Here is a 15,069-nt window from a genome sequence, read left to right on the forward strand (position 1 = left end):
GAGCAGATGTGCTCCTGAGGGCTGCAGTGAGTAAGGAGCAGATGGGGCGGCCCGGCCGCAGCGAGGCGCACGGTGATTCAGCGCTCACGCGGCGGGCACTTACCCCACGTGACCGCAGGCCGCAGTGAGCGCCGCCTGCTGAACGCGCTCCCGCAGAGCAGGGAGACGCGTGGGCGGGCCCAGGCTGAGCGGCGGAGGCAGCAAGGACAGCGGTGCAGCTCCGGACGCCGCGGAGCCTCCAGGGGCAGCCTGCAGCAGCAGACAGCGGCTGGTGCAGGGCAGAGCGGGTGGGCTCCGCGAGCTGACTGCAGGTAACTGGGCAGGTGGGCAGGCACGCGTGGGGTGCAACCGACCTCGTCGCCAGTTTAGCGCGGTGGGGCCTAGATTAGGGTGACCAGTATTTTAAAGCCAAAAACCGGGACATTTCACAAAAATAGAAGAAGCACTACAATTTTACTTCAAGGGATGAGAGCGCTCCTCAGCAGAGAATTACAGAACAGGTAGTAAGAACATACATAAAAAGCAATTTTTAAACCCAGTAGCTTGCCTGTTAATTAAATTGCTTTCTTGAAACAACTGCTAACTATCCATGCTTTGTAAAACATAAAAAACACCTATCACCGTTTTCAGTCAACCCTCTTTAAAAACCGGGACATGAGCTACATTTCTTGAAATTTGCTGGGACAGCTGGTTAAAAACTGGGACCGTCCTGGCAAAACGGGGACGCCTGGTCACCTTAGCCTAGATGTAATTAGGCCGCAGCAGTGCAATAATGAAATACACGATGACATCACTTTCACTCTTGTGGCCGAAAGACCCCGAGCGGTCTCCGGCCGTTTATTTATCCCCTCGGGTCAAGCCCGCCCAGAGGGGTGTAGGGATGCGTGGAAACTGCAACAATGTAATAGAAAGCCCGGGTGGCTCTCTACACTGGGTAGAACGTGTCTCTGCTTGCCTCACAAGCTGTTCTTACTATTCCAGCAAGTCTGCTGCACACTCTATCTATGCTGGGGCCCCTGGGGCTGCATTTTGGTTTGGGTTATTATCAACCTGTAGATTACTAACATGTGATGTTGATCTCCTTTGGCATCGGTACAACAGCCCGGAATAAGTACAGCAGCTGTAAATTGGATATTTTTCCTCCCCCCCCCCCTTCACTCACCCTGCCTCCTGCTCTGTCCATAGTGCTTGCATATCACTCCACAACACACAATATCACTCTACATAATTACACTCCATGACACACAATCCCGCTCCTCAAAATTCCACTACACTCAATACCACATAATTACTACCAACATAATTCCAGTGCACACCATGCCTTATAACTCAATTACACAGAACTACACTCAACACCACATAATTCCACGCCACACAATTCAACAACAAACGCTGCCACTACAACCCACATAATTCCACTCCACTCCATAACACATAGCTAAAAGACAGTAACACTGACAACTGAAATAGCTATTGGATTGCAGAGACATTTTGGGTTTGCCAAATGCTTATTTCGCCCTGGTGCACAGCAGCCACAATGCTGTTCAACATGGCTAAAACAACCCAAACATTAACAAAGCTAAAAGATCTCATAGGCTAGACCTATTGGCTTTGATAGTACTTGTTCCGTAGCTGCTATTGAAAATATGCAACAAATAGAAAGCATAATTCGCAACTGCCTGTCCTTACTAGAATTCGAAATTCTTATTCACAAATACTATAAAATGTTGCATGATAGAATAGCATACATGCCAACATTTCAGAAGAACAAAGTGGGAGATTTTAAAAAAAAAATGATCGGAAGAATGGGGTCTTGAATCGGGTTACTGTCATGTATGGGCTTTGGAAGTGTGCTGCTGCAGGATCGGACATTTGAAACGCAAATGCACGTTTTTTTTCTTACCTTTCAGAAGCATGGAGCGCAATGGCAGGCAGGGAGAGGGTGATGCAAGTGTTGTGCACTGGCCTGGCAGGATGCTGGCAGTGCATACACCACCCCGCCCCCCTCCCCTGTGTGGCAGCCCGGGCTGAAACAGCTTACCGGGCACACACACACAGCCACCCCGGAGTACTTCACAGGTCTTTAAAAGACCATTCGCTTGTTAATGGGGCTTTGTTGGTTTGTCACCCCTTCTAGAGCCCCTGCATCGCCACTCTGACTTTTGCTGGAAGAATTAGCAGTTACACAATACCAAGCCCTGTCAGCTGAAACCCCGAGGAATCGGGTTTTTGCTTGCAGGAATCGGAAGGTGGGAGACTAGCCTTGAAATCTGTAGCCTCCCGCCTGAATCGGGAGGGTTGGCATGTCTGGAATAGTACAGTGGGTCATCCTAGAAGTAGCAAATCTAAACTAGGACTGTAGAAATAAAAGGAGGACTAGCTTGGCTCTTGTGACGCAAGTATATTCGACACTTAAACTAGACGACCATTCAGAAAACTGGCTTTGAAAGTTGCAAATCCCCGGTTAAAGATCAAAATGAAACAAATTCGTTTTCTAATTAGTCACCAACTATACCTATTTTCAATAAATTGCACAGTATATTTCTTTATTTTGTCGGTTGTCAGGTATTTGAAGCCTCATAATAACATTATGAAAACAATGTTGATTATTATTGGGGAAAAAACAATATGACTAAAACGCCATAACTCCAGAGTAAATAGACACTTTTACAATATGGCGGCTATGATTACGGTGCATCGAAAGACGGCGCGTTGACGCTCTAGTAGTTTCCTTTGTGTTAACTAGTTAGCACCCTCGGGTTATGTGAATGCTGCTTCTAGGGTTACAATCGGGAAGCAGATGGAGTATCGCCGGAACACTGATTAATCGCGCAATGCATTTTCCATCACTTGTAACTTCATGGTTTGGCAGCATCGTCTACACATGACCGATTAGCAAAACGTAACTGAAACACTTCCGGATATTATTAAAGCTCAAGATGGCAGAAGCCGAAAAGGATAGTGGCGAAGAGTGCGAGGAGTCGGAGGTGCTGCAAGTTTGGGGCCCCACCTACGTGGAGATGGATATACCGTTTAGTCTGTCTCGCAAAGAGGTCGTCCCTGGCGAGATCTCGGCAGTAACGGGTGGTGGTGGCCCGACAGATGAAGTTATCTACATGCAGCCCGACTGTTCGCTGTTGGGGAGCAGCGGGCATGCGGACGATGAGCAGCGACAGCTGGAGGAGCTGCTCGACCAGCAGCAGGTGGTTGAGGTGACGGTGGAGGAGGAAGTGGCCCTTAATTTGGGAACGGGGGATGGTATGCCAAGGGATTTGAAAGGAGTCGTTGACCACACTGTTGTTTCTTCAGTCTCGGAAGCCCCCACGGGGAACAATAACACCGGAGGTCTGCGGGCCCCTGTGCTTTTCATGCAGAACGCAGCACAACAGTTGCAGACCGTGGCCCAACACGTGGCTTTGCAGAATAAACTGAATGCAGTCACCAGACTCGTCCAGCAGAAGGTAACTGTAACTTCCCCTTTAGTTAATAAAAAAAAAAATCCAACACTTAGTTGAAGTGAACTTGCACTTTTAATAGTGAAAGTAAGTGCTAGCCCTCTGACAATACAGCTCTCACAGACGAAGGCAATAAAATAATATTTTTTTGGGGGGGTTATTATTACCTGGAGGAAGAAAGGGTGATAATGAGGGGGGAATGAAGGGCGTTAAGGATAAAGTAAAGAACGATGCATTTTAGAAATGAACTAAGAGTTGATGGAAGCGTGAATGATGAAAGGATGAGTTTGAGAAAAGATTGACGGATGAAACGCGATAAAGGATGGATAGGTGAATTGGTAGGAGGAAAATTAGTTGGTTGGGTGAACTGATGCAAGAAACGAATGGATGGGTTAGATGAAAGGATGGACCGAAGGGTCAAACGATGATGAGTGGGTGAAAAGATGGGTTGATAATTTGAAGGCTGCATATATTGATTGATTGATGGATGGATCAAACGGTGGACTCTACAATGGGGAAATAATGGATAGTAAGCAACACTGATGCATTTGTGAAAGCTCTTAAAGTAAGGGTTGGAATTCCCTAGTGTGGTGTCATTAAATGTATGGCTCATACTCTGGTGTTTTAAATTTCTGGATACTCTCTTGAGTCAAATGTACATGGCACTTTATCGCTACAAAAAATGTCAGTTTTATTTTGGAGAACTGTTGTCTTTCTAAAAATACTACCCCTCTGCAAAATAGAACTCGCAGGGAACTTTGAGAGAGTGAGAGAGAGAGATGTATCTCTCGCGCTCATTTACGCAAGTTTGAGCTATTGGCATTGTAAATGCCAATTGCTTTTATTTATGTTTTGGTTTTTAAAACATAAATAAAAGGTATTGTAATTTACAATGCCTAGAGCTTAAACTCTCACAAATACGAGACCTATTGCATACCAAATGCTTAACCCTCCTGCAGTAAGAAACTCATTCAAGAAAATGGTGCTCACAAACTAGATAACACGTACAGAGTAACAACCAAAGTAAAAGGGCCAGTCCTCGTGGGAGGTTACTAATGAAGACAAAGCGGTACTGAGGAGGGAATAACAAGCTAAATAACGAATCAGAAACCAGCATTTACGAAGGACAATGATACAAGCCAATGACAAATGTGGGCGGGGCTTCAAGTACATACTTTAATACAGCATGGCACGCAGAGCAGCACTTGCACTGCCCAGGCTCGACCTAAAAATGTAACTAATCAATTCCCTTGTACTGATATATTTGTTTCTCTTGTTGAACATGAACAAAGCTCGTTCATGCTTTTAAGCTCTGCAAAGTAATTGCGTTTATTAGATCGAGCTCTTACTGATGCTGAGACCTTGTATATAGATGGAATCTGGAGTGGTCTAGCTTTAATTGAAAGTTAACTGTAAACAATACTCGTGTAAGATACCAGCCCTGTAAACGGATTAATAACTACTAGCTGGACATGAGCTCGTCAGACTATTATGCTATGCAACACCTTAGCTTTTATATCAACGATATTGATGAACAACTCCTAGCTGCAGCAGCTGACCCACCCAAGGTAGGGAATCTCCTGTTACCTGTCCTTATGTACGCTTACGACTGCGCTCTCATGGCCAGGACGGGTTGTGGTCTTCAAAACTTGCTAGACACTTTTGTGTCCTGTATGTCAGACTTTGGCCTCCTTACAAATATAGCAAAGTCTTTCACTATTGTTTGCGTCTGCCCATGAAGAAGGTTGACTCCTTTCCATATTAATGGCACTGCACTTGAGTGCTGTCTGCTTTTACTTACCTGGAGGTCCCGATCAACTGTAAAATCACTTGGCGGCATCTGAGGCCTGGTAGAATAAGCCAATTTGAGGAAGCAACAGCTTCTGTGTTTAAATTGGCTGCAAAATGTGGACCATGCCTTTGGATACTGCCATGACAATTTATAAAACCAGACCTGTACTTATTGTCTCGTATGGCGTGGGGTCTGGGATTATATTGATCATTCCCAAATACAGACCAGTGAAAATAGTTTTTTGCGCAGACTATTGTCTTTACCAAACAATGTTCCATCCACAATTGTGCACGAAGAACTAGGCTCCAATATCTGGGGGATCTCTTGAGGATGGCGCCTACTCTGTTATGGTTATCGGTCTGGTACAGACCAGCCAGAGGCCTCCTTGACACAAACGGTGATTACTGACTGCCTTAAAATGGCAAGGACCACAAAATTAGATGGTTCACACGTATCAGAGAAGACTTGTGAGCAATGAATAGGTTAGACCTGTTTGATTCACTGTTAAGCACAAGTTGGTCACAAAATGCCATAAAAGGTGAACTACTAAAGCTGATGGTAGAAAAAAAGATGGGAAGCTGATCTGAAGAAGAGGTTGGTTGAATTGTACTACCCTTTGTCAATTACTACATCCATTGAGCCATGGCTGCCTAGGTCACTTCTCAAACAAAAGGTGATACCTAATTAGATTAGGAATTGGTCGTTTTTTGGTGTCTTACCCTGCAAATGTGTTTATCAGTAAAGATTTCCCCCCGTGCCCATGTAACTCTAATGCCTCCGTCTCAACTGCAACTGTTATTTTTGTGTGTGAGTTGTAACGTATACTAGGACCATTGTTGAGAAACTTAAAGATTTGGAAATGTAGAGAGGCACTGGGGTACCTGCAGTTGCTCCAGACTGATAAGGTGTTCTTAACTATTTACAAATTTATGATTTCTGTAGTCCACTGTAGGAGAATTGTTGGGAAATAAGATATATTGTTTATGTATTTTGTTTTTAATGACATTTTGAATGGAGAGGATATGGACCCGTTGTGATTGTATTTTATGCACAAAGTCACTTTACCCTTCTATTTCACAAAGCTTTCTTTTGATGTACTTGTATGATAGTGGTTGTTTTTATTATGATGGAATTACCGTGTTTTTTTAATTGACTGTGTCTTAATCTGTGCTTTTATGGTTTGTTTCAAACTGAATAAAGACCTTTTAATTAATATAAAAAGCTATGCAACGCAGTGGCGTAACGAAACTTGAGGACCCCCCCCCCCTGCAGGGTCAGAGGCGTAGCTAGAGCTTGTGACGCCCGGGGCTATCCCTCAATTGCCGCCCGGGGGTTGGGGGGGGGTGCTGGGGGAAAAAGGACGGCAAGCACTTGAAAGAGGACCGAGAGACGCGTAGTATCGCCGCTAATACTTACCTCGATCATGCAAGTTACATGCACATACATGACGCAGTCCAAGGCTACACAGTTGAATACACCGGTGAGGGGCAGTGACTGGCAGTACAAAATAGGACACACACAGACTGCATAATATATCTGGGGACTCAGAAAAACCGCATGTGACATCCATCAGAGAGCTGCGTGAACAATTACCTGGTAATCCCCTCAGCACAATGCAAACATGCACATACATGACACTGTTCAGGGATCCATCATCTATAGCTGACATTAAATGACCATTCATCATGGTCCCCCCCCATTAAAGCAGTGCACTTTGTGATCTGCATGGTACATGTTATTTGCAGCAGGCATATTAATCCTCTGTGCTACCTTTCCAGGAGTCAACCCTTCCACTAGACAAAACTCGGATCTCTCTCTAGGATGAACATTAATCACCGAAGTTATCATGACATTTTTATTGTTTCTGAAAATTGCTGAAGGCCAGGAAGGAGGCAGCAAGTTTTTTTTAAACCATAATATACTTGCAAACACTATGCACCCACCCGAAATAGGTACCCAGTGCGGTCACACCGTTCGCACCGCCCTAACCTGCTCAAGGTTCATGTGACCTCAGTGACAGAGTCACAGTGACTGGATCACTGTTGCTCTAGGGTGTGCTGCTTCGTAGGCCTACCCGCAAGACTGGAGATGAACTTCAGTATGGATTGTGGTGGACAAGCCTTCAAGGTTAACTCACAATTGACACCATTAGGGTACACCTGCTTGTGCTAAGACATCAAGCCTTCTAAGGTCTAGTGGGGTCTTGTAAGGTCTAGCATGGGAATACGCTCCCTCAGTAGAGTGGTCTGGTGGACTGGTCATGAAGGCTGAACCCAGTTCCAAATTCGGCAGCTCTGGCCATAGTGCCACATCCTCTCCCCCACTGAACACCATACTGCCCCACTGAGTGAAACTCGCACTGCCTTCAGCTACAACCTAATTGTGCCCGCTATAAACACTTGGATGTGGCTTAATTCAAATTATGCACTTGATAAGAGTAATATGCTGCCTACAAAAAAAAAAAAGTAAAGGCAAACACTCATAGGGAATGCAAGATTAAGAAAAGCATTTGAAATGTAAGCAGAAACAACATGTTTACCTTAACGATCTCTCACTCACTATTCAGAAATCAGCGAGTGGTTTTACCTGAAAACTTAAGGACAAGACTACAGGGCCCTGAAGGGGGCCGTTTCAATGTCCATTGCTTATATCCTTAATAAACGTAAGCAGTATGGTTTAACCCCTTTAGTGCCCATGACGAGATAGTCTCGTCATTGAGCGCGGTTGCGCTGTGCCCATGACGAGACTATCTCGTCATGAACCCCGCCCGCTAATGAAACGCCCGGCACAGGGCGTGGAAAGGGAGGGGCACTCAAGGGGTTAAAAAGACCACATCCATAAACAGAGCCATGGTACGCATTTTGTTTTCCAATCCACCCATCAACCAGGTATTGCAGTACCTCCAGGAATGGTGCACTTCCCCACCTGGGGACAACAATGCTGTTCAAAAAAAGACGAGAAAACAAAAGTAGTGCTTAACTGCAAAGTCTGTAAAGTGAGGACCATGTGTTTGGATGTGAACAAAACCAATCTGGCCACTTTGCAACCACTCTGTCTTGCTTTATTTAGTTATATATTTATTTTTCATATGTAAAACCTTCTATTTCTCTCCATTCCGCTGCACTTTGGAATAGAAAAATGTCAGATAAAGGGCATTTCCCGCAAGAGTGTTTTAGGTCTCGCCTGGCTATCGCGTAAGCGATCGCTCAGCGAGACTTATGTAGGGGCTTCAGAAAATGCTCCCAAAGGCTTCCCAGGCGGATTGGGTGGCGGTTACGCGCACAACCACGCGCATTCCATTTGCCACCACCTACTTCCTGCGCGTGCGCCGCCTCACGCATTCAGAGAGATTTAGTAAGGGGCACAAGACCTTAGGAATGCGGTTTATGGCCAGTGCATGTGAGGCATTCAAGCGCGAAGCTGGCATCTGGCATCGGACTTGAAAGCAGCAGACTGCTTTCGCCAGCGCGCGCTCGGCCTCACTCCCTGTATCCCCTCTTACAACAATTAACTTTCGTTATGACTCACACCCCATATGCTCGTTCCCTCCCACCCTTCCTTTGATGTCCGCTTTTCTTGTTGTTTACAAACCACGCCGCACACTGCTGCACGCCGCACACTACCGCATGCCACACACTGCTGCGCACACTGCTGCATTACACACTGCTGCACGCCGCACACTGCTGCGCGCCGCACACTGCTGCGCGCCGCACACTGCTGCGCGCCGCACACTGCTGCACGCCGCACACTGCTGCACGCTGCTGCACGCCGCACACTACTGCACGCCGCACACTGCTACACGAAACACTGCTACACGAAACACTGCTGCACGCCGCACACTGCTGCACGCCGCACACTGCTGCACGCCGCACACTGCCGCACGCCGCACACTGCTGCACGCCGCACACTGCTGCACACTGCTGTATTACTCACTGCTGCATGCTGCACGACACTGCTGCACGCAGCGCACTGCTGCACGCCGCACACCACACACTGCTGCATTACACACTGCTGCACGCCGCACACTGCTGCACGCCGCACACTGCTGCACGGCACACACTGCTGCACGGCACACACTGCTGCACGCCGCACACTGCTGCACGCCGCACACTGCTGCACGCCACACACTGCTGCACACTGCTGCACGCTGCACGACACTGCTGCACGCCGCACACTGCTGCACGCCGCACACTGCTGCACGCCGCACACTGCTGCACGCCGCACACTGCTGCACGCCGCACACTGCTGCATTACTCACTGCTGCATGCTGTACGACACTGCTGCACGCAGCACACTGCTGCACGCAGCACACTGCTGCACGCCGCACACTACCGCACGCCACACACTGCGGCAATACACACTGCTGCATTACACACTGCTGCACGCCGCACACTGCTGCACGCCGCACTGCTGCACGCCGCACACTGCACACTGCTGCACGCCGCACACTGCTGCACGCCGCACACTGCTGCACGCCGCACACTGCTGCACGCCGCACACTGCTGCACGCCGCACACTGCTGCACGCCGCACGACACTGCTGCACGCTGCACACTGCTGCACGCCGCACACTGCTGCACGCCGCACACTGCTACACTGCTGCATGCCGCACACTGCTGCATGCCGCACACTGCTGCATGCCGCACACTGCTGCATGCCGCACACTTCTGCACGCCACACACTGCTGCACGCCGCACACTGCTACACGAAACACTGCTGCACGCCACACACTGCTGCACGCCGCACACTGCTGCACGCCGCACACTGCTGCACGCCGCACACTGCTGCACACCGCACACTGCTGCACACTGCTGTATTACTCACTGCTGCATGCTGCACGACACTGCTGCACGCAGCGCACTGCTGCACGCCGCACACCACACACTGCTGCATTACACACTGCTGCATTACACACTGCTGCAAGCCGCACACTGCTGCACGGCACACACTCCTGCACGGCACACACTACTGCACGCCGCACACTGCTGCACGCCACACACTGATGCACGCCACACACTGCTGCACACTGCTGCATGCTGCACGACACTGCTGCACGCCGCACACTGCTGCACGCCGCACACTGCTGCACGCCGCACACTGCTGCACGCCGCACACTGCTGCACGCCGCACACTGCTGCACGCCGCACACTGCTGCACGCCGCACACTGCTGCATTACTCACTGCTGCATGCTGCACGACACAGCTGCACGCAGCACACTGCTGCACGCCGCACACTACCGCACGCCACACACTGCGGCAATACACACTGCTGCATTACACACTGCTGCATTACACACTGCTGCACGCCGCACGTCGCACTGCTGCACGCCGCACACTGCACACTGCTGCATGCCGCACACTGCTGCACGCCGCACACTGCTGCACGCTGCACGACACTGCTGCACGCTGCACGACACTGCTGCACGCTGCACGACACTGCTGCACACTGCACGACACTGCTGCACGCCGCACACTGCTGCACGCCGCACACTGCTGCACGCCGCACGACACTGCTGCACGCTGCACGACACTGCTGCACGCTGCACGACACTGCTGCACACTGCACGACACTGCTGCACGCCGCACACTGCTGCACGCCGCACACTTCTGCACGCCATACACTGCTGCACGCCACACACTGCTGCACACTGCTGCATGCTGCACGACACTGCTGCACGCCTCACACTGCTGCACGCCTCACACTGCTGCACGCCTCACACTGCTGCACGCCTCACACTGCTGCACACTGCTGCATTACTCATTGCTGCATGCTGCACGCCGCACACTGCTGCACGCCGCACACTGCTGCACGCCGCACACTGCTGCACGCCACACAGTGCTGCACGCCTCACACTGCTACACAAAACACTGCTGCACGCCTCACACTGCTGCACGCCTCACACTGCTGCACGCCTCACACTGCTGCACGCCTCACACTGCTGCACGCCGCACAATGCTACATGAAACACTGCTGCACGCCACACACTGTTGCACACTGCTGCATTACTCACTGCTGACTGCTGCATGCCTCACACTGCTGCATGCCTTACACTGCTGCACGCCTCACACTGCTGCACGCCGCACACTGCTGCACGCCGCACACTGCTGCATGCCGCACACTGCTTTTATGCGAAGTTTATGCTACTGAAATTGTTAATGACAATGCCTTTTATTTGTTTTAAAACCAAAACATAAATAAAAGGCATTGTAATTTTACAATGCCAATAGCTCAAACTCTTATAAATGCGAGACCTATTGCATTGCAAATGCTTCTTCTTTTTTGGATCCATTTCACAGGGAAGCAACTAAATGAAAGAAGGAAAGAGGTTGTGAACTGTTTCTTGAAGTTACGGTTTTCAGCAAGTGAGGAGCAAGACAGAAAGAGAGGGAATAATAGGAAGTGAGGGGGGGGGGGACAGCTGCCAGCACAAAAAAGAAGAGGACATTGCCCGAGTCCTATTCCTTCTCTGCCCGTCCCCGAACGTCCACGAAAGCAAGCCGAGCCTTATCTGAATATCTTTGTCCGCCCCCAAAATAGTGCCGCCTGGGGCGGAGCGCCCCGCCCCCCCCCCCTCCAAGCGACGCCACTGTGCAGGGTACGTGGAGGGCCCCCCTCCGAACTTGATGTGGAGCTCTCCAGCTGAAGTGCGGTGCTAAGGGGGCCCCCTGGAGGTTGGGGGGCCCCCCGGACCGCGGGGGATGCGGGGGCCTGTGTTACGCCCCTGATGCAACGCCTTGAGAGAACGCTAATAAGTATGCCGGGGTGTTGATCTGTTTTTAAACCAATCGTGATTACATGGCAGTACAGGAAAGAGTTGCACATCTCCAGAGCCCCAAGGAACACATTTTCAAATTGTACATTTGCCACGTATTATATCATGAAACGACTTTAATATTTGTTATTCAGTTTATTTCATCTATAGTTTATCCAAATAATTATATCCTGTAGGAGTGCGTCTCAGATTCAACACTAATCTGTGAGCGCAGTGAATTTGCAATAGCCACATATAGTCATGTGTTCTAAGTCAATTTCGTTAATTTTTGATTTGTGTGTGGAGGGGGGATGCGCAAATAAAGCATTGCTAATGCACCTGAAATTTGTATTACTTATTTTCTCCTTGTGTTTCTTACACATTCTGTGGCTTTGAAGCTGCAACGGAGACCTACAGGACCTTTCATTCTCTAGTGCAAACGAGTGGAAGTCGTATTCACCTTTGGCATGGCATAGGTGAAGCCAGTAATCCGTCCTGTGGAATTTAAACATTCAAGACCAAATTTAGGACTTTGTGGCATCCGAAGAATATATTTTGCTTCAAAACGTAGATGACAGACCACAAATATGGGTTCAGGATTTTTTTGTATTAAAACACTTTACACATACAGTTTATTGAAAAAGAATATGAAGCTGCAAAAGAGAGACATACATGGCAATACAACGACAGATTGATAGACAATGCTGCCAAAATATTTGTATTGCTTGGATAAAAGGTCCATAAACAATGACCTCTTGACTCTTTGTGTAGGATTATAATTTTCTCATTTAGTGACTGTAACAGCAGAGCCTAGTTTCACATCTCTGCCCTTCGAGGGTACACATTGCGAGTATTTTTTCCTCGCCTCTACCACAATTTCTCATTCCCGATTTTTATTTCTTATTTTTTTATTCTATTATTGGCATTATTAGGTTTGGAAAAAGACACACATCACTCTTACAGACATTACGCTTAATCCTAAAATAACATTTGTAATTTTTTGGGTGCTTGTATTAGTTCCATTAAAGTTCCTTACAAAGCATATATGCGTATAAATATATTCTTGCTCACAAGTGTGCCTTTCTCAGTATAAAGTTCATATTCTCATTGGTGTTTTAGATAACTGCCCATGCATGCAACATTCTCTAAGCTGTATCTTCACTCCTCACAATGGTTGTCCAGTTTGACACCGTCAAGAGACCACGGAAATATGATTAAATAACAGGAGATAAAGTCTTATACCTTCTATCCAATGTGAAGCAACCCCCCCCCCCCCCAATGCTTGATTTAGTCATAAAGTCCAAGCCCACGTTTGAAATGCTTGTGCAAGAATGCAAGCATAGGAACGTTGCCAATTTACACAACAGTTGCATCAAATCTAAATGTGTTCGAGTGCCTTCCCAACAGGAAACTTAAAATACTGATTACATAGAGAGTACCAAATACCGAGGCGGGGGTGCTTCTGCGGATGGACATTAATCATGAGATTGTAAATCAAGGGATTCTTCCCGATAGGGATTCTTCCCGATAGGAACCCTTTTGACTATATCGTGACCAGCAGAAAATGCTGGCTTTTAACTGTCCTGTAACACTTGCTTTTCCCAAAAAGAATAGGCAAGCAGTTTGTGACTTGCACAGCAGGTGCCTGAACGGGAGTCAGACTCCTAGCCATTCACCAATGAAACAAGGGCTTCCAGGTAAATGTCTTGTGGTCTCTGGAGCTCATGACTCCTATAGATGCTAAAGAGTCTCCTCGAGAAGTCTGTTGAAGCACCATGAACTCTTGAAATCTAGACCAGTTGGAGGAGCTGACATACCAAGAAGTGCAGACATAATATGTGCAGTTTCCACCACAAATTCATAGTGTGACTGGAACCAAAAAAGACGTTAGAAAAGCCAAAGACAACTGGTCCTGCTTCCTGCAAAATGACGCACAATATCATAGCAAATGACAGGTGCCCCTTGTCATGAGTGGCGAGGTGCCAGCCAAAGTAATGCTGGAGCTGGTTTTTCAGGAGAGAGGCAAATATGTCGATCTCCAGGAGCAAATCTCCTCGACTGGCTTATCTATTCAATGAGTATAAACCACACTTTTTTTTTTTTAACACAAACTTTATTGAGCTTTTCAAGTATACATTTGTATAACCATCACTCGTTCCAACATATTTGTATACAAATGCTCGTTACATTTGCAAGTACTACAATTATCACCTTAGCACCCATTCGTCAGTCCCCAATTATAGTACATATAATCCTTTAGTGGACTCCTTCTACGTTGTATAATAACACTTCCTGCATTCACTAATTCTAACGAGCGATATCTAATTTTAACAGTCTCAATTCAACCACCCTGGAAACCCACCCACCCCGCAGTTAACTATCTGGGCGACCCCATCGGGCTCCGCTCTAGTGTAGAGTACAATGAGCTTTTACACACGTTTAGTAACAAAAGGAATGAGCACATTAAGGCAATATATATGAGACAAAGGAACATTTCGGTATATCGCTTTACGTTCCTGGTCAGCACTAACTAAATCTGCCTCCATATTATCAGTAATCCTGCATCGTGTGTTATCTGCGCGGTAGTATATTGTAGCAGTGTGCAAGCCAGGCTACGGTGCCTGTGATGTATCGTACATCGTGTCAGCCGCCCCCTGTGTAGGCTCCTCCCATCCCTTAAAGGCTTCGCACAACATATCCCATGCCATTGCTATTGGTATTTTCCTCTGCCCTCGCTGGTCCTCCTTACGGATCGCTACACTTTCGGCTAGGCTCCATTTTAGTACTTCCTCCTTCCATCCCTCAATATTTGGTGGCCTTCACACCTCCTAGTGATGTGCCGCTTGCTATTATTAGCGCTAGGTTAGCAAAGCGCGTCTGCACCTTATAACCCTTCTGGTAAGGATATACCCCTAGTATGCAGCTCTTCGCCGAATTCCTATGCCGCCCACCAACCACGCCTGTTCATATTTGCGCCCAGTACTGTGCTAATGCTGGACAGGCCCACAACATGTGGGTCAACCCCACATCTGCCTCCACACATCTCGGGCAGTTCGATGTAGCTGCAGGAA

General features: G+C 48.0%; 1 protein-coding gene across 3 annotated transcripts in view; it reads left to right on the plus strand.

Moving 5' to 3' along the window:
• The first annotated feature begins 2,725 nt into the window (after nt 1-2,725).
• The window catches only part of ZNF839 (zinc finger protein 839), a 188,160-nt gene continuing 175,816 nt past the window's right edge, over nt 2,726-15,069 (plus strand). For all 3 annotated transcript variants that reach the window (XM_085626338.1, XM_085626340.1, XM_085626339.1), the window contains exon 1: nt 2,726-3,461. In XM_085626338.1, coding sequence (XP_085482464.1) covers nt 2,940-3,461 — 522 coding nt within the window. In that variant the 5' untranslated portion in view covers nt 2,726-2,939. The remainder of the gene's footprint in view (nt 3,462-15,069) is intronic.

The sequence above is a fragment of the Triturus cristatus genome, chromosome 9 (genome assembly GCF_964204655.1).
Source record: "Triturus cristatus chromosome 9, aTriCri1.1, whole genome shotgun sequence".
Taxonomy (NCBI): domain Eukaryota; kingdom Metazoa; phylum Chordata; class Amphibia; order Caudata; family Salamandridae; genus Triturus; species Triturus cristatus.